General features: G+C 35.2%; 1 protein-coding gene and 1 long non-coding RNA gene across 8 annotated transcripts; both read right to left on the bottom strand.

Annotated features, from left to right (window-relative positions):
- Nucleotides 1-1,519: 1,519 nt before the first annotated feature.
- Nucleotides 1,520-10,926, bottom strand: im:7151449 (complement decay-accelerating factor). 7 transcript variants are annotated; one of them, XM_008409054.2, is made up of 13 exons: nt 10,726-10,926; nt 9,349-9,534; nt 9,111-9,210; nt 8,147-8,217; nt 7,863-8,045; nt 6,609-6,674; nt 5,265-5,315; nt 5,067-5,123; nt 3,776-3,814; nt 3,656-3,697; nt 3,502-3,553; nt 2,362-2,437; nt 1,520-2,154 (listed from the first exon to the last, which is right to left on the bottom strand). In XM_008409054.2, the coding sequence occupies exons 1-12, from the start codon at nt 10,796-10,798 to the stop codon at nt 2,380-2,382; spliced, it is 978 nt and encodes a 325-aa protein (XP_008407276.1). In that variant the 5' UTR covers nt 10,799-10,926; the 3' UTR covers nt 1,520-2,154; nt 2,362-2,379. The 7 variants fall into 7 exon arrangements, with proteins under 7 accessions (XP_008407276.1, XP_008407273.1, XP_008407278.1 ...); XM_008409051.2 differs by having other exon boundaries at nt 5,265-5,363; nt 10,726-10,925; XM_008409056.2 differs by having other exon boundaries at nt 5,265-5,363; nt 10,848-10,911.
- Nucleotides 10,927-14,723: 3,797 nt separating this feature from the next.
- LOC108166278 (uncharacterized) lies at nt 14,724-19,314 on the bottom strand. The gene is made up of 5 exons (XR_001776596.1): nt 19,180-19,314; nt 16,172-16,204; nt 16,017-16,065; nt 15,153-15,218; nt 14,724-14,939 (listed from the first exon to the last, which is right to left on the bottom strand). It is a non-coding gene; the product is annotated as an uncharacterized LOC108166278 (long non-coding RNA).
- Between the last annotated feature and the right edge of the window lie 6 nt (nt 19,315-19,320).

The raw sequence follows: 19,320 nt of genomic DNA, 5'->3' as shown, positions 1-19,320 counted from the left end.
ATATGTTTGTGGTACAATTTGTTGAAATTCTGAAATATATTTGCACAGATGTGTACTCTACAGTTACACATTGTACTATATCCACAGACAGACAAAGTTAAGGTCGTGTCTGCTTCACACTGGGCTGTGTGATTCTCAACACAATGGGCCTCTGATTACTCTTTGCTGGGCTCATTTCCACAGACGGTTCACAAGAATGAACAGGCACTCGGTTTTTCTATCCCTTCTTAAATGGTTTTAGAAAAAAAAATTAGCGCAAGCAGACAATTTTGTTTGTTACCTGCAGTTGAGTGTCTTAAAATCACCAGTCTAAACTTATAAAAGTTTGTTTGTAGTTTGTAGTGTTTACAATACTGACCAACATTTCTGGCCTCTGATGTATTTATAAACAATTCTCCAGTCAAGAATTACTTACATGGCTTTAAGAAAGATTAATAAACACCAGCTGGTGACATTAAAAAATTAGTTATAAATAATGCTGCAGAAAGCATTTGAAATTCAGTTCAAAGAATAATGAGTGAACAACAATTATGTTCATCCCTGACAATTATCTATAAACACCACTAGATTCTATTTTTTTTTTGGGGGGGTCAGGGGGGTTCAATCTTTGCAGAGCTCCTTATCAGTTCATAGAGCCTGCATGTGTGCATTTTTCTCAGAAACTTTTGTGAAGACCTCTGAGGATTATAAGTGAACAAATTGTGCACTGTTACCATCTATCTATTTATGCTCAGTAAGTAGTTTTGGTCATTTTCTCCTGGGGTAGTAGTCAATACGAAATCTCAAAGAACTGCTAGCTTAGATAATCAGAATGTTATGTAATCATTAATTGTTACAATCTGCATATTTACTACAAAATGAAACCGAATGGAAGTGAGTAAACTGTGTCCAAGAAGCACCTCTGAGAATAGGTTAGAGTGATGGGAGGTGAATGAAGGATTGCTGATAGCTTGTACTGAGCTGCTGTTGTCATGGCCTTTGAGAGGCACCTCCCCTCTATCGAAATAAACTGTCTGTCCTCTTAACCAAGGCATAGAGCTCATATAATGAATGTTTACAATATTTGTGGCTTGGCTATGCCTTTTCACACAGTAATTCAACAAAATATTTAAGTAATTAAATGTGAATGCCTGGCTTCACACAGGAAGAAGCTGCAGTAAGAAACCACTAGAATGAGGAAATGGGAAAAAAAAATTCTCTGAGGGTTCCAAAACAACAATAAAAAAGTGACCTCGTACATGAAGTCCAATGAAGAATCATCAGTTTTTGCTGTGGGGGTTTCCAATTTTTGGGACCACAGGGTCAACAGGATAATAACTTTATCCTGTTCTGTTCTGTCCTGGCAGTAATTACTTTATAATTCATAGAATACATTATTCAATGTACACTTCTATAGTTTTCCCGTGATCTGAGTTTATAAAAGGACTTGAGTGTTTGATTTACATCTCCGCCTTTACATATTCATACAACAGTACATTTTTATATACATTGCTTTATTGTTAAAAATTGTATTTTTTTCCCCCTTTTTTTATCTGAAAATGTTACATTGTAGAGATGTTTTGGAATCTTTCTCAATGAAAAGGATTTCTGTTGTTCTGCAGAGTAGATCAAACCACCCGAGAACAATAAACAATTATGAAAAGAAAGACAAGTCAGGAGGCGAATAACAGATAGTATCTTCACCAGCCTCCAAAGCAGACTGTAAACTGAATTAACTCCATTGTGTCCTTCCTGAACAACTTGTATTATGTCTCTGTCGTGATAAAATGGAACACAACAGGAAAACCAGGAAGCTCAAAGGATAAAGCTTTCTCAAGAACTTTAAACTGCGTGTTCTTTAAATTACTGAAATAATTTATAACACATGTAGAAAAATGGTTTACAACATAAATAGTACATACAAAAATATTAAGTGAAATAAAATATTTACAACTTACATAGACTAATTACAAAAATGACTATAAAAAAGTGCTTCTAAATATTAAGCTTTGACACAATACAATAGTATTACAATAGGTTTGGTCTTCTATTAAAAGTGCAAAAATAAAACTATAAATGGAAGCCACTTGTTTTGTCAAATGCTTGTTGGTAAAGAGTTTGGCAGTCCTTCATCTGCAGTAGATGTCCTAACAGATGGGTCCAGTTCCAACAGATCTAAAAACAGAGACAAGGAAGCAAAGAGAAACTGATTTATCAGAGTTGCATTTCCATAGTGGTGAACAAAGAAAACTGACAACAGTGATGTTCCTTCTTGTTTCAGTGTGACATTCATGTCAGTACTTCACATTTCATAAACAAGTTAAACAGGATTGTTTGGTATTCTGATGGTCTTAGGTCAGAAAATACATATGAAATGGATACCTGAATGAAGAAGGACACTTAAAGACTTTGGAACTGTAATAACTCCGGCTTCAGGTCTTCTCCAGTGTCATATGAGCTATAGTGTCATCAAATAAGGAATTTGTGTGAGAATTATTGGGCTGTAATATTGATTTAAAAAAAAGTTTTAATGCATATGTAATTAGCATTCCAGGGAATTAAATGTTAGTCACTGTAATAGAAATATTTTTGAGAAAAATATTACAGTTCTGAAGTCCAGTAAGATTTGACAGAATGAATGGCCCCTTTCACCCGATTATACATTAGTAGAATGTTTAGCAACCTTGAAGAAAGCAGAGAGTGTTGCTCAGTCTAAACTGTGTGTTTTGTCTTCACTTCAAGACCAGATGACAAAAAATAAATCCTGAACATCCTTCAGCCTGTGAAAAGGTTTCAAAGCTATTTCTAAGACTTTATGACTTCATCAGAGTCATTACCTTCTATGCAAAACCTGGCGTGGTGCTAAAGTTTCACAGAAGTGGCCGACAAGCTAAATTCCTGCAAGAGCACATCAAAAGCAACCCTTTCCCAACCCTTGTCTTAAAGACACTTTTCCCTTTTTAGGTGTTTCCTTGCGTCAGCCCATGTGATTTAAATTAATGGTTGAATCACAGGAGTTTTCAAAACTGCTTTCATTTTTTTCCCCTGAAAGCAGGAAAAAATCTAAAACACGCAAGGTGGCGTGCCTTGATCACCAGGGTTGGGAACCACTGATCCAAAGCATCTGCAGTGCACCTGCCTCAGTGAAGGTCAGAGTTCATGACCCAACAAAAAATGACATTTATGAGAGAGTTTGAACTTAAATAAAAAGGACATAATGAGTTTTTAATGGCTAGACATTAAAAGCTCTATATGCCTTTTTATATTGGTTTGTTATAAAAAACCAACTAAATCACTACATAACATAACTCCTTAAGATGAATGCTTGTACATTGTTTCAGTGCTTTTCAGTGAATTTAATAGCTTATAATGGAATCAAGTGGTCAACCTTACTGTGCATTTATAAGTGAACATGCAGAGGTTGAAGAGACAGAACATGCAAAGGGGAACATTAGCATGAACTAAAGAAGAATTATAAAGACATGCAGTTGTTAGTAAATATTATAAAATAAAATTACTCACCCTTTCCTTCTCATAAGAAACTTGTTTAAAAAGAATGCAACTAGGCAGAGTACTGTGAAGGAAATTAAACAAATATACCTTTTTTTATAATTTTTCATTTCAGACATAGAGAATAGTAATATTAAATTCAAATAGAAACTTTAATCAATGTTACCTATTGTAACAACCACCACACTGATTATAACAGCTGCATGTCCTGTAATGACACAGACAAAATAATGTTAAAACCCAACCAATGATAATGCATGTTTGGATTTCAAAAAAAATAACTCACCTTTATCTTTGTTTACATTTAAAGTCTCTATATTCTGTTCTGTAAGAGCAAATTAGTGTGGTTAGTGGATTTACAACATTACAGTTAAGATCAGATTTAGTCTTTAAGGTTAAACATCAACACACAAAAATTCACAATGCTTTAGAGAACTGATTAAAAAAAATACTCAGTGTGACTCTAATGAAATATAACATAAATGGTAACAAAGTATAAAAACAACACAAAGTGTTTTCTGATAAACCCTAAATCAAACTACACCATCATGTCTGCTTGTACCACATTAAACTACAATGAAAAATCAACAGGACACTTTTGGCAGCAAATATTAAGACTTAGTTGTCTTTTATGGATCTTTCTTTGCTAATGTTTTCACACAAATATTCACCATTTTGTACTTTCGCAGTTTTGATCTGTTCATAAGCAATTCTATTTGGGTTACTGAGGATTTACAACCAATAGTGTGAAGTCATGTTCTATCATGATAAATAATAGGTACTAGCAGAAATATTACAGTTTCACTAGGAGGTCACAATGTCATTTTTTCATAATAGTCAACTTTATCAAAACCACAACCATTAGAAACAGGCTATAACATAACACTTTCAGAAAATATGTAATTAAATTAAAAGTGAAATAAAGTGAGACAGGAGAATTTAGCTCTACAATTAATCAGAATACTTTACTACACAGATAAATAAACTGATATCCAACTGCTGGTTATCACGTGGTTTTACGTTTACAGGTAAAACACAGAAATATGTTGGAATCAAAATGGTAAAAAGTTGGCAAGAAATTGATTTATGAACTGGCAAAGGGAAGAGCAAGAGAAACGTGTTGCCATAAAAACAATATAAAGCCCCAAAGTAAAAAAAAGAAGAAAGGAGAGAAAAAAAACAAAAAACCACATATAATGTCTCAAATATATGCAAATAATGCAAATAAAAAAAAAACATGTTATTGTTTTAGGAGGAAGACATATGTTATTACAGTTAAGGCATTAAAGGGGAAACTAAATTAAAAAACTCACTAATGACATAAGCTTTGTATGACCCGTCTCATTTGCTATGATCAGCACTGAAGATTTCATTGTCTTAGAAATGTAATGTAATTTCCTTTACTGGTGTCATACCCAAACACATGCGATCATGACCAAAAACAAAAACAAAAAAAGACAACAATAAAAAAAAATATATTGAGACCTGCTGCAATGACAAATTTTATGTTCAAAAATTGCCTCCCAGCTTGACTTAAAAATACATTTTAGAGCTTTTTAAAAGAAAAATTTGGATACCTTTTTTAGAAGTACTGGGTGTAGTATTAGTTTCCTCAGATGATCTTATTCTGTGACCTTTAAATGACAAAGTTAGCACAGTTATCATATATGTCCTAATTTGAATGAAATAAATGTGTTTAATCAATCAGAATAATGATTTAAAACATTCATGCAACAAATATGCAGGCAGGATTACAAGTGAACATGTTTCTGTACCTTGTTTCAATGTTGAGATATTTGTGGATGATCTAGCTGTGACAGTTGTGGCTTTGTGAAAAGTTGGTGTAACAGTCAAACCATTAGCAGTAGATGTTTCTGTTACATAAAAATAATTATCATCTAAGGCTGAATGAGGGACAGTTTATTGTGAGGGAGTAAATTTAAAATATACATAAGTGCTGTGAAAAAGTCTTTACCCTCTTCAAGAGCTCTGTTTCTATTCCATCACTGTCAGCAACATATTTGTTTTAAATGCCGGTTGGCGGGTTAGATGCCAGGTGCTGGGTTTTAAACATTGATTTGAATTGATTTTCCTTTGAATGGCCTGATATCAATACATCAAACTCTTACATTGATCCTGTAATGTGTCTTTGTGACTTATCAATGATGGGCAGTAGTTGTGACAACACTAATTTAAAAAACTGTGACAATTTAAGATTGAAAAACACAGGCACTGTTGACATGATACCCAATATTCTCATTCTTTTTTAAATTTTGCAAAAAGCTTTCTGTGAAACAAGTTCTGTCAGTTTCAGCTCAGCTTGCAAGGCGTTTCAAGCAGAGGGTAGAGAAATGCTAAAAGCTTTTTTCAGTTTGTACACGAAGAACATAAAGATGCAAACTGCCCCTAGTGCGTAGGGCAAAACTGGTTTCTGTTTTCCGAATGACGGTGCATAAATACTGAGAAAACAAGCCAACAAGGAAACAATATGCAGGGAAAACATGCTAGCTTGAGAATACAGATCACACTGGGTGAGGGAACTACAGCCAGTGATAAATCTCAATCTACAGTGATAGACTGGAATCGAGGACAGCTGTTTGAAGCACACACATACACCAGATCACTATAATCAAGTACAGGCAAAAAAGTAGCTGTGATCAAAAGCTTCCGAGGGAGAAATATGATTTATTTTTGTAGGAAAACCCAAGTTTCACCTTTAGCTTGGGTTTTACTACAAGCTAATAAAAAAAATCAGGTCATAGTGTGTTATTTTTATTTTATTTTTAAATCATTTTAGCCGGCTTCGTGTTGCTATTTAGTTTCTATTTAAGTAATCGGACTGGGATGTGATGAGTGACATTTTTATAAAATGTGGTTAATATATCAATAACGATTTTATAAGGGGAAAAATTACTAGTGTCCTATAAGGCCAGACTAGTTTGGATCAGATCTTTTCCTTCATATTTTTGATTATTATAAATATTTAAGTGTTTTAAAGAAATCTGTCATGGGGTAAACACTTTTTCACAGAACTTTATACAAATCCTGTTGTTAATATGTCACAAAGTACAATGCAAACATGTAACTGTGGAAAAATAGATTTATCGTGAATTCTATACCTTGTTCTGTTGTTGTGGAAGCAGTTGTAATAATGTTTGTTGTAATTTTGCCTTCTGTGGTCAAACCTATAAATAAGCATTCAGCTGAGATCATCCTGAATTCATATCTTCTGCATAGACTAGATGTGCAACATGCAGGTCATTTTAATTTGACATGCACAGCCAACTTTACAACTGACAGTCATGCAGCATGCATTTGATTGTAGGTTTTATTCATAGAAAGTATCTATTTATGTTGCAATCTCATAGTCATGACTGCTGCTACTGCCTCTCTGAACTTGGATGACATGTTAGCAAGACACATTATGATGAGTGACAAACAGTTTAGTGCTAAGTAACTTTTAGGTAAAGAACCCTGAAGTGTTTAGGAGTAAATGGATGATCCAATTAGTACAGAATCCACAGTGGATAAGCAAAGGCATAAAAGGGCAAATAGAAAAGAATGGTCTCATTCTTTAGCGCTGAAACATGAAAGCCAGGTTATTGTGCTAGGTTTCCATGGTGATCCCTTGGCAACTTCTGCTGTAAAGTGTGTATACTGTCTTCAGCTTAAAAATAAACTTATTTAATTTAATTTCATATTAGTTTTACAATTGGATAAAATGAGAAAGAGCAAGCAGAGATGGTCTTGTGACACACCTTTAATGCTTGTTAAAAAGCATGTTTGAGCAAAACAACAACTGCAAACCCAGAAGATATTTCGAACCACGAATAAGGCTTTCAGAGGAATGAATTGCATTCCAGGCTGCCACTATTTGACCGCTCTTCTAGGCTATAAGTAAACAAACTTAGAAAGGCTTGAAGTGGTTTTTTTATGCAATACAACCACAAATTACAGCATTGTTTCATTATTGTTACACATTATTGCATGTAATAAAGGATCCTAAATTCTCCTCTTTTACAATTTCACTGTGTATCAAGAACAAAGGTACGTTTGCTCTTTTATGGAAAAATTTGCATTTGAACTCATACTAATGTTGGCTTTTTTTGATTATGTTGGAAATCCAGAGAGACTTTTTTTAAAAAAAACAAGTGAAAATGAACAGTGAAAATGAACAGTTAGTCCTGATGAGGGTAGGTTTCCTCTCTGGATGAATCATTGTCAGTTTTATATGGTGGTGAAATGACATTGAGTAATTATACAAGTAGTTGAAAGATGGTTAACATTATTCACAAATGTATTTGCAAACTGTTTGTATGTTGTCTTGGCTAATGAATCTTCTGTGAAGCCTGAAATAAAACACAAGAACTTACCAATGCATTGTGGAGGCTCAGAATCATATTTGCCGGTTTTGGTACACTGAATAGTTTGATTCCCAAGCATGGTGTATCCTGCTTTACATGTGAAATGTATAGTTTGTTGATATTCTGGTTTAATGTCACTCTTCCAAGAATGTTCGCCATTTTCCACTTCGGTTGGTTTGGAACAAGTAACAACTGAGAAAATGAGAAAAAGAAAATAGTTGTTACATGTTCAAACATGTAATAGCAACAACTGTGTAGAAAAAAGAAAATAGTTCAAACTGAACAACACTTACTGTTACATGATGCCTTTCCAAACCACCCTCTTGGAAGGCAGTGTTTGTAGCTTGATCCACTTATCTGGTAACTGAATAAAGACAAAAGTAATAATAATGAATGAAAGAATCTGATGATCCTTAAATAAAGTTTAGCTTTGCAAGAAGGGTTTAATTTTTAACAATTAGGCTACTAATTTTATATTTTGCACTTACTCTTTTAGATAGAGTAATTTTCTTCCCTTTAAGTAGGGTGTAGCCTAGATTTCTTCCCAAAAATAACATTGGCTATGATCTCAAAATCCTCATGGAAGAATGTGGTATGAGCCGATGAAATCATATTTAAACAACTGGACCAACATTCCAAGAGGTAAGTTTTAAAAACACAGCACGTAATAAAAAAATCCAGAGTAAAATATGGGGGCAGCATCCTTTTTTTTACATCTACTTATCAACGCAGGGTCACAGGGTGATAGCGCCTATGTTTAGCACCCATTGGGAAACAGTATGTGTCGTTCCTAGACAGGTTAGTACTACCTCACAGGGTGTGGCCGCATGAAAGGTACTAATAACCTGGCATTTCACTCAGGTTTTTACTAAACTAAATATTCTCTTACAAAAGCAAAGAACTGAACTGAAGTAGTAAAGAATTTGTTTTATCTTAAAACTGTAGTTTTGTCTGGAAGAAATTATGAAAAGCTCCATAAATCTTATGACTTTTTTCTATCTGATGTTTTATATATATATATATATATATTATATATATATATATATATATATTTAAATGTGCGTAGATGTCCAAATGGAGATTTTGACAAAGATCAGATGGTTGTATGGTACATAAATGCTGGTATTGCAGCAATCAACAAAAATACTCCGATTAGTCATACTGCTCCAAGTCAAGGCAAACACTTGATTTTCTGAGATAACACCATGGCATTTAAGCAAATAATTACAAAATTTAAATATGTGGAATCATACATACCCTTCTTCACAGGTTACTGTAACCACTGAACCAAACAGAGTACCCTGGCTGATATTAAATTCCATGTGTGGCTCTGCTTTAGGGAAACCACAGTCTTTCTCTTTGATATAAAAACAAAAACACACACACAGACATAAAACAGACGTAAGTGTAGGATTATATAGAGAGAAGATGACCACATAAAGCATATTGGATACTGTGTACATCAGATGTAATAAGCCAGTCAGGCAGGACTCACTCTTGCAGTTGAGATCTGGCTCAGTCCACTTGTTATCGATGCAGTTCATGATCCCAGAGCCACTTGCTTTTTCATATCCATTGCTGCACTCTAAGGTGACCTCAGAACTCTCTGGGAAATCATTTTTTAGGAGAGATTCTTCGGTGAGAACCATGTTCTCTCCAGCTTCAGGTTTAGAACATTGCGCTAGGAGAAAATAAAAATTAAAATTAAGAAAAAACACACACACACACACTGGTAAAAAAAAAAAAAAAAAAAAAAAACAGCCCCTTGCTCTACACTTCACTTTGTACAAAGAATCTGGACTCTCTGCTACTGAGAAACAGTTGCTTGCTTGAGGTGTGGACTCAACTTGAGTTTTAAATTTTACCTACATTCTACGTTTGGCCGTGAGGTAATGCGCCAGTTCTAGGCTATGAGGCTTATCGGAAATGCCCAGCACTGTAAACAACAATCCTCTACTGCCAATAGGGGAACTCAGTTGAGCTGAACTAGAGGGCTGTTAATGTTAATTCAATATTTGGAAGTGGCAAACACGGACATAACGGCTTTGTTCACTTCCTCCGGTGCCATTGTTAAAACTACAGGCAGACTACAATTCCAAAATAGGGCAGAAAATATCATCGTTCACAACTTCTACTGTTCACTGATTGGCCCGGAAGTAATTCTTTCAGAGGAATCCACTTCGATAGGAGAAAATCCTGATGGAGCAATGAAGTGAGATTAGAAACGAGCGGAATTGCGTTGGAAGGCAATGACAAGGCTACACAAAACTTATTGTGATATTTGGTCATTTTAAAATGCGTCTACAAAATATGGTGTAATATGCTAATATGCTAAATAATAAATTAGTATTTTTTGTGTGAACACAAGGTTAATTACCGGGAAAAATATTAACATGTAATTTGTACGTAATATGCACATCATACAATTCCAGAGGCAGCATGTAAATGATGTAATTTAGGTAAAAGGCAAACTTCCCCCCCCCATGGGGATTTAAACATCTACTACATTGTCTATTTTTGCTGAATCTAAAGTGTTTTGGATAATAATAGTAGTAGTACACACCCTAAACTGTTGTGAACGTTTTGTCTTCTAAGTCTTCTCTCTAAGCAAAATTGATACATTTCTAATATGCTTAATCTTAAAACGTAATATTCTAAAACATCTATGTGGCGTTTCAAAGAAAAATCTGACTGTGACTTAGACGTAGTTGTTAAAGTCCAGGTTATTTTTAAATAAAGGCGTTCTCATTTGTCAAAGTAACCATGACACGAGGCAAATAAAATTTAAACTGCTTTTTATAGGTGACAACATAGCCTGTACAGCAATATCAAATCTATTTCTAGCCGACTTCGCCGGTGATGTATTCCTGACCTGCAACAGTCCCAATAAACAGGTACAAGATGAGGAGTTTTCTCTGTCTGCGGGTGTCCAGTAAAACCTCCATAACAGGGTGTAGAAGGAGATACAAACTATCCGGATAAAGCTGCCTCTACCTCAGTCCAACTTCGTTAGAGTGGAAACGCGGTGTGTAAAGACGCTCCTCACCGTGTAAATGATTCTCCTCCCACTGAAGACTAATAGTCTCTCTGTTGGTCAAGTCAAACACAGTTACTACAGGCAGAAGCGGTGAGGTTTTCAAAATAAAAGTATTGGTTTGCTTGTGGAAGTTTCTAATACTGTTATGGAAAACGTTTTCATAGTTTATTGTTTTTCTCCAAACTCAAACAAATAACTTTCACAAAAATATAACTCCACAGGACCCTAACCCATAAGCAATTTTCAGTTTTGATGACATTTCCCCAAATCTGTAAGCTGAATTTTAGAAATTAGTAATTCACTTTATTTTGGAAAACACTTCTGGATATGTTTAGAATTTTAGTTTTGGTTGCAGGCTTTTAAGGGGAAGTTTTTTCTTTTACACACAAATTAGTCAAAAATTCTTACAGTCAAGAGTAAAATCAATAAAACAAGGTAAATAGAATTAAATAATACTGAAATATCCACATGTAAGTGATGGCTAAGACAGGACAGGTATTTTTTTTCCCTCACCAGTCATCCTTGGCCTCTTATGAAACAGTTTCCTCCAAATGTTGCAGTTGCAGAAAGTGGAATCCTTTGGGTGTGACCTCTGATCTATTAACATGCCGCTATTAATCATTAGCTGTTCTTTAAATGTTTGTGTGTGGAAAAACAAAATATAATACTAAAATCGTAATTATTTTTGATATAAACGTCAAACTGGCAATGATTTAATCCTTAAACTAATCCGCCCTTTTCACAGTACATAAACCAGTAAAATGAGTGTGAGTCACTCTCTGTAGTTTTGAGTATTGTTATGGATACAGCTGATCATTTTTTCCAAAAGGAGGTTGTGACTGATTGCCTCACACACACATACATAGTTACATTCCAAGGAATCCGGCACCCATTTCGAACCACAACCGTGTTGACAGGGGCTTTCTTTTTCTCCACCCAGTTACCAGAGGAACACCCAGACATAAAGGCCTTGTTACCAGGCAACATAAAGCGTTGTGTCCTCTATTTTAACACTTAAAGGACTTTCTTATCCAAAGCTGTCCCAACACATAAAATGTACTTTTAACACAATAATTCTGATGAAACACATCACTTAGCTAATACATAATGCTTAACTTATCTTCAGGTTTGGTTTAGAAGTTGAAAAATGTAACGCCTGATTATGTAAGGTCTGTAAAATGCGACATGTGAGAACAGTACTGGCCTCTATTCCCTTGTAAGGCATGTAGAAATATACCAGGATTAGTAGGCGCAGGTTGGGGCATAGSGGGCTTTTCTTATCTCTCTCAACACTCCGTCCAAGTGAAGGATCAAGACACCTCCCTTGCTCAGTAGCTTGCAAGAATGCATCTGTTTCTCCTCATGTCTGATAATGGGGAAAACATGTTTCCAAAGTATATATATCAACCTTTGGCTGCATAATTCACCTGCTTTTAGACATACCAACAAAGTGATGTAAAAAACTAACTACTCTCATGTTTCTTCACATGGCTTTAATTTTTCTTTGCAGAATGCTTTTTTTTATCACACACTTCACTGCTTCAACAGCTTCATCTTGGGTAAAACTTTTAATTCTCATCCATTTTTCACAAAACTACAGGATGAAACCGTTTTATATTAAAATGCGAGGCTTATGACGATGACTTCCAATTGTCTGTTGCTGCAAAGTCCTATCTGGTCAAAAAAAACATAAATAAGCAATACCAAAAGCTAAAATTGACTCATTTGTCAATTTTACAAATAAATAGTGGCACTTAGAGTTTCATTAATGATACCATGTTTTATTTAAAAAGTAGGAAGTGTAATATTAGCTTAAAAAGTACAGCAAGGGAAAAAAAACGTATTTAAGTCCAATGCTTTAAAAAATAATCGCATGTTCCCTTCACTCGCACAAAAAATGATGAATTTTACATGGGAGTTAGCGACATCTAGAGCTGAAAAAGACAAACTGCACCAAAAAATAAAATAAATAAAATAAATAAAGTCGACAAAAACATGATTCTACGCGTCTTATATGTGCAATGAATGATCATATAATTAACTGGGTCACACTTATGACTTTTGTTACTGGAGTTCAGTAATACGCTTTCATTTTATATTTTTTTAAAAAGAAGGAAGTTGTTGCAAAAAAGTAGAAGATAGTATTAGAAATGTCTTAATGCAAACAACAGAAGCTTAAGATTTACTTTAACAACTATTAGRCAAATCTTAAAACAGTTTCAAAAACAAAAAAGGTCAAAAGGAAAAAAGTATTTTTACACTTTTTTGTTATATGGCCATAATTTATGCAGCATCCTTTTTTAAATCAAAACTGGTGCTAAAGAAATGCAACATAAATTAACRCCCAGATGAATCAAGAAGTTAAGGAAATTTGACTTAATTCAKTGGCAGTCTTCAACCAGATGTGATTTGAATACTGTCTTTGAGAAGATTAAAAAAAAATCTAAATATGGAAACAGAAAATAAGATTTTCAKCAAAGTTTTATTTTTAGGGCATGAACAAAATGTTATAACCTACACTTTTCAATCTAATTTAAATATGCTCTCTTTTAATATTTTTTTAAAATAAAAATTAGAACAATTTTAAAAATACCTATTTGGTTTTCTCTCTGCAGGTTTGCATATAAAGGTGCAGTATAATGTACAAACATTTACATTTACAGAATGTAGAAGGTACCACAATTAATTTTTCCTAACCAAGCAATGTAAGGTCACAGTATGATGCAGAGAGACTCAATGGAGCCGTCCTTACAGCACCAGTCAGTCACCTGACAGCAGGGCTGGCTGAAGTCTCCATGGGACCTAAGCGAAACTTTGTTTTTGRGCCCTCWATTTCTGCTAATAACTTTGCTGGAATCAACAGTCAGAGGATTTGATGACACCTGATATAAACCTATTGCATCTCTGACTGTCCTGTTTACAATATCCTGTATGCATGTATAATTTAGTGGTAGTAAAAGCAACAAAAAAAACTAGTATGCACTGGACTTAAGGTGGAATACATGCACATATATTCATGACATACTTTGACTAAGTTAATTTCTCTTAGRTGTAATTCCAATAGCTAAATCTAATCTGAGAACGTGGGCCAGTACTGGGTTGATTCTGTGCCATAAAATAATTTTAACAGTGCTCTTTGAGAAGTTTCAAAAATTATAAGTTATTTAACTTATAAGTAACTTATAAAGTTACATAACTTACAAGTTGACGTAAAAAATAATGTTTCTTTTAGCCACAAATGATCACGCTGAGAAGCAAATAACACATTGGGAACTACAGCTTAGAGTAGTTCATTGATATATTAATGCAGTAGCAATGTAGCCTGAAAACATTTTGCTAGACAATGAGAAGTTTAAATGATTATTATCAAACATTATGAAGCCAAAAAATAACCTAAAAAGTATATAGGGCCAACCAAGATAATCAACTAATTAAAAACTAAAACTCAGTTTCACACAAATACAAAGATGGTAGCATAAATGTTTGGCTGTTGAACTGGACCGTTCAAGGTCAATAAGCTAATTTTCTATTAGCAGTTTCACAAATCTCTTTGATAAACATTACTTTGCCAAGAGACATCCAAACATACATTTATCTTGGCTTTTTTGTCTATTATTTCTCTCTATTTTCTTTGTCCCTGAAGGGTAAGTCCTTTTCTGTGACATTGCTTTACTTACTGGGATACACTGACCTAAAATGGCCGCTAGGGGAACCCCAAGATCAATTTCTTTTTTCTTTTCTTTTTGACAGAAGGATTTCCGTAATAATAATAATGTATATTATTGTGAAAAAAAAAGAATCACAACTTTATAATAAAATTGTGCCTTTTTGTTAATATAATGTGCAATAATTACTGCACAAAAAGTGCCTCTAAAAATTAAGCTTTGACACAATACAATGCCCTTCATGACGTTTGGTTTTCTTCTTTTGAAAGTGAAAAAAATATAAAATGATAAAAGGGAGCCTGCTTGCTTTGTCCAAGGCTTGGTAAGGCACTCAGAGTTTGCCAGTCCTTCATCTGTAGTAGATGTCCTTAGAGATGGGTCCAACTGAGATACAAACAGAGATAAGACAGCAAGGACTAACTGTTTAATCAGAGTTGCATTTTCATTGHGGWGGAAAAAGAAAATTGACAACAGTGATGTTTTTTCTTGCTTCATATTTGGACTTCATATTTCACTCAGAAAAGAACAAAATGAAAAATGTTAAAACAGCTTAAACAGGATTGTTTCGTATTCTGAAAATACATATGAAATGGATACCTGAATGAAGAAGGACACTTAGAGTTTGGAACTGTAATAACTCTGGBGTCAGCTCTTCTCCAGTGTCTTATGAGCTGGTGCCAAATGAGAAATTTGTGTGAGAATTATTGGCTTTGTTATTTTTTTTAAATAAATGTTAATTGATTTAATGCATTTGTAATTAGCATTCCATGGAATTAAGGGTTTGTCACTGTAATAAAAATATGTTTCTGTAAGAAAAATAGCAAACACCAGTAACATTTGACATAATTAAGGCTGACTTTTACCCAATTCTACATTAGTTATTAGTTTTTAGTTTAGAGGTATTGTTTTCTTTATTGCAATTTCCAATGAAATCATTATTTGAAGGCTGCTTTTTTACATGTTCTCAAGTTATTATTTTAGATTATAATGAAATTGATGATCTTGGCAAAAAAATTGGGCAAAAAAAAAAGAAACCTGTAAATGGATTGTATTTAGTTTCAAGGAAAGAATCTCAAACATTATTACACAGTTAGTTAATGTGCATTTTCCTCCTTGGCTGTATTTTTCATTTTCAGCCAGTTAGGTTGACATTGCCAGCTAAAATTTAAACAAGTAAATATGCCTGCCTGTTTTTACATTGGTTTGTTATTAAGAACCAATTAAATCAATGCACAATAAATTCCCTGACGATTAATGATTGTACATTGTTTCAGTGACTTTCAGTGAATTTAATATCCTATAATGGAATCAAAGTGTTCAGTCTTACCGTGCATTTACATGTAACCATGCAGATGTTGAAGGGACAGAACATGCAACAGAGAAAAGGAGCAGGATTTCAAAAACTGAATTATACATATAAACAAATTTGATTATTTGTAAATATAAAATACAATATCTCACCATTGTCTTCTCACAAGATAATTTATAAAAATTCCAACTATGGAGCAAACTGTGAAGAAAATGAAAGAAAATACATGTTTTGATATTTTTCATTTCACTTTCAATCACAGAAAATGCTAACATTAATTTCACAGAGACACTTTAATTTATGTTACCTATCGCAACAATGGCCACACGAGGTGGATTTTCTGTAAAGACAGATAAAATAATTTCAAAGCCCAGCCAATGATAACACATCTTGCTCACCTTCATATAGTCTCTACACTCTGCAAGTACAAAACAATGTAGTTTGTGGATTTACATAATTACAGCAAAGATCCGATTAAGTCGTTATAATAAAAACATCAACAGACTTCACAATTCTTCAGGAAACTGATAAAACTTCTGCAGAGGTGTCARGAGGGGAGAAACAACCACTTATCATTCTCCAAACATGCCAGATTACTTGTTAAGATTATTTCGTAAGGCAGTGGGTCGCCAAGGTCGTCACCAGACCGGTGATCAGTGGTTTTCAACTTCTACATTGTCTGAGAAATCTATAATTTATTTCCCGGTGTAGTACACAGAAAATCTACTTGATTATGAGAAAAAAACAAAAMCTGAACAGAACATTAGTGCTGCACTGAAGCACTTTTTAACTTTCCACATTAAAGTRGRAAGTTAAAAATTTGCTTTCCACTTTGATTTAAAAATACATTCATGATGACATTTATAGCTTTTTAATAAAGATTTTTCATAAAATGGATTATGATCTTGCCCTGCGACAGACTGGCGACCTGTCCAGGGTGTACCCTGCCTCTCGCCCGGAACGTTAGCTGGAGATAGGCACCAGCACCCCTCCTRAMCYCACTAAGGGACAAGGGTGTAAAGAAAATGGATGGCTGGATGGATTCTGATCTCTATGAAGTAGTTATATTTTCATCACATGGTATTACTCTATAGCCTTTAAATGACAAAGTTAGCATAATTCTCATATATTTCCTAATTTGGATAAAAAAAGTGTGTGTGTGATCCCTCCCATGGCTGCCTCCATGCAGTGGTGGAGAAATTGGAGTGTCCCAATTATCCTAGGAATTATCTTGTCAGGGGCTTCATGCCGGTAGAAGGGTAACCCAAGGCAGAAAGGTCCTATGTGAGAACCCAGACAATTTGCAGCCCAAAGATCAATTATRATGAGTACAGTCAATGGAAACAGTGTACCCTCGAACACACACGGGTCACCATGTCCAGGCAAGGGTCTGTAGGTGCAAAAGAATCTGTAGGTGCAGCACTGTTGCCAGTGCTCGAGGTGAGGCAAGCTGGCGAGTGCCTTTTGGGTGGACTTTCATCCATATATCCTGGCCAGGAACAGCTCAAAGAGGACATATGGGTCCCCCTTTACAAGGACTCATGACCTGTGGTAGAGGGTCTGCAGAGTGTGGTTTGATTCAAAGGAATCACATTTTTAAGCTTAAGGTCTATTCAGAGATTCTGGAGAGGAGGGTCAATTGGATAGTGGAACTTCAGATTCAGGAAGAGCAGTATGGTTTTCATCCTGGTGGTGGAACACTGGACCAGTTCTACACCCTCAGCTGGATCCTAGGGCATGTGTTGGAGATTGCCTGACCATTTTACATGTGCTTTGACAACTTGGAGAAGACGTTCGACTGTGTCCCTCCCTGTGGGACATACTCTGGGAGAATGGTATGGAGTACCAGGCCCTGCGATTCAGTCTTTTAGGTACCTGCGTGATCTGTGTCAGAGCTTGCCCTGCATGATGATAGTAAGATGGGCTCATTTCCAGTGAAAGCTGGACTCTGCCAAGGTTCTCCACTGTCACACATTCTGTTTATAATATTCATRAAAAGAATATGTAGGTGCAGCTAAGACATTTAGGGGGTTTGTTTTGGTGGCTTTATGATTGCATGTCTGCTTTCTGCTAATTATGTAGTCCTATGGGCTTCATCAGGTCATTAAGCTTTTGCTGGAGTGGTTTTCAGCTGAGTGTGAAGCAGCCAGGATGATTATCAGTGCCTCCAAATCCAAGTCCATGGCCTTGAGCCAGCACTTTGAGATTTTTTCTAATGAAAAGTGCAGTACAAATAAAATGTATTATTATTATTATTATTATTAAAAGGATAGAGTTCCTTCTCTGGGTCACAGAAGGGGTCCTGCCCCAAGTGGAGGAGTCTTATTATCTAGGGATATTGTTCACAAATTAGGAAAAACTGAACAGGAGATCATTAGGCAGATTAGTGCAACTTCTACAGCAAAGTGCAACTTCTACCCAGAGCTTTGGAAAGAATGAGCTCATTCTTTCCAAAGACACAAATGACCAAAATGAGTTTTCTCCTCAGGGTGTCTGGGCTCCCTCTTAGAAATAGGATGACAAGTTTGGTCAATCAGGAGGGATTCAGATTAGAGCCACTGCTTCTCTACGTTGAGAGAAGCCAGTTGAGGTTGCTCGAGCATCGAGTTAAGATGCCTCCTGGATGCCTCCCTGATGAGGTGTTGCAGAGACTTCTTACTCAGTGGGGAACCACAGGAAGACTCCAGACATGCTGGAGGGACTATATCTCTCAGCTGGTCTGGGAATGCCTTGGGATTCCGAAAGAGGAGCTGGTCCAGGTTGCTGGGTAGAGGGAAATCAGGGACTCCCTACAGAGGCTGCTATCCCCACGACCCGACTCAAAATATAGGTGTGGTATGGAAGTCTCTAAAAGAGACGCATTCTTTTTAATAAACTTTTATAGAAATATCCTCATCACAAAGTACAGTAAAAATGTGAAACTATGCCAAAATATTCTTGTTTCGTATTCTGCACGTTGTTTTGTTGCAGGAGCAGATTAAATACTTTTGGTTSCAATTTTGCCTTCTGTGGTCTGTCCTTTAACAAAGGATTCATCTGCAATCATTCTGAGTACATTTCTTCTGCATTTTGATATATTCTAGACATGCAACATGCAGCTAATTTTAATTTGGCATGTACAACAGACATTATCTACAACTAACATTTATGCACCATCCATTTGTTTATAGATTTCGTTCATAGTAATCATCAATGTTGCAACCTCCTAATCCAAACCGCAAATCTCCACTTAGATATGTTAGTAAGACACATTTTGACAAATTACCAACAGTTTAGGGTAAAGTAACTTTAATATGCAAGTTAGACAGGACTCACTCGTGCAGATTAGATCTGTCTCAGTCCATTTCCCTTCAACGCAGGTTATGTTCTCAGAGCCACTTTCTTTTTCAAATCCATTGCTGCACTTATATAGGACCTCGGTTCCATGTGGGAAATGCTTTTTTAGGAGGGATACAT

This window comes from Poecilia reticulata, linkage group LG5, assembly GCF_000633615.1.
Source record: "Poecilia reticulata strain Guanapo linkage group LG5, Guppy_female_1.0+MT, whole genome shotgun sequence".
NCBI lineage: Eukaryota > Metazoa > Chordata > Actinopteri > Cyprinodontiformes > Poeciliidae > Poecilia > Poecilia reticulata.
This window is presented reverse-complemented; position numbering and strand designations above follow the sequence as displayed.

What these genes read in the sequence shown, in the direction of transcription:
- im:7151449 (XM_008409051.2), bottom strand. Translation starts at nt 10,798, where the DNA reads ATGGAGGTTTTACTGGACACCCGCAGACAGAGAAAACTCCTCATCTTG. An exon ending in TTCCACAACAACAGAACAAG is followed by an intron (nt 5,364 to 6,608) that starts GTATAGAATTCA and finishes TTTATGTAACAG; the next exon opens with AAACATCTACTGCTAATGGT. An exon ending in TGTGGTGGTTGTTACAATAG is followed by an intron (nt 3,554 to 3,655) that starts GTAACATTGATT and finishes TTTCCTTCACAG; the next exon opens with TACTCTGCCTAGTTGCATTC.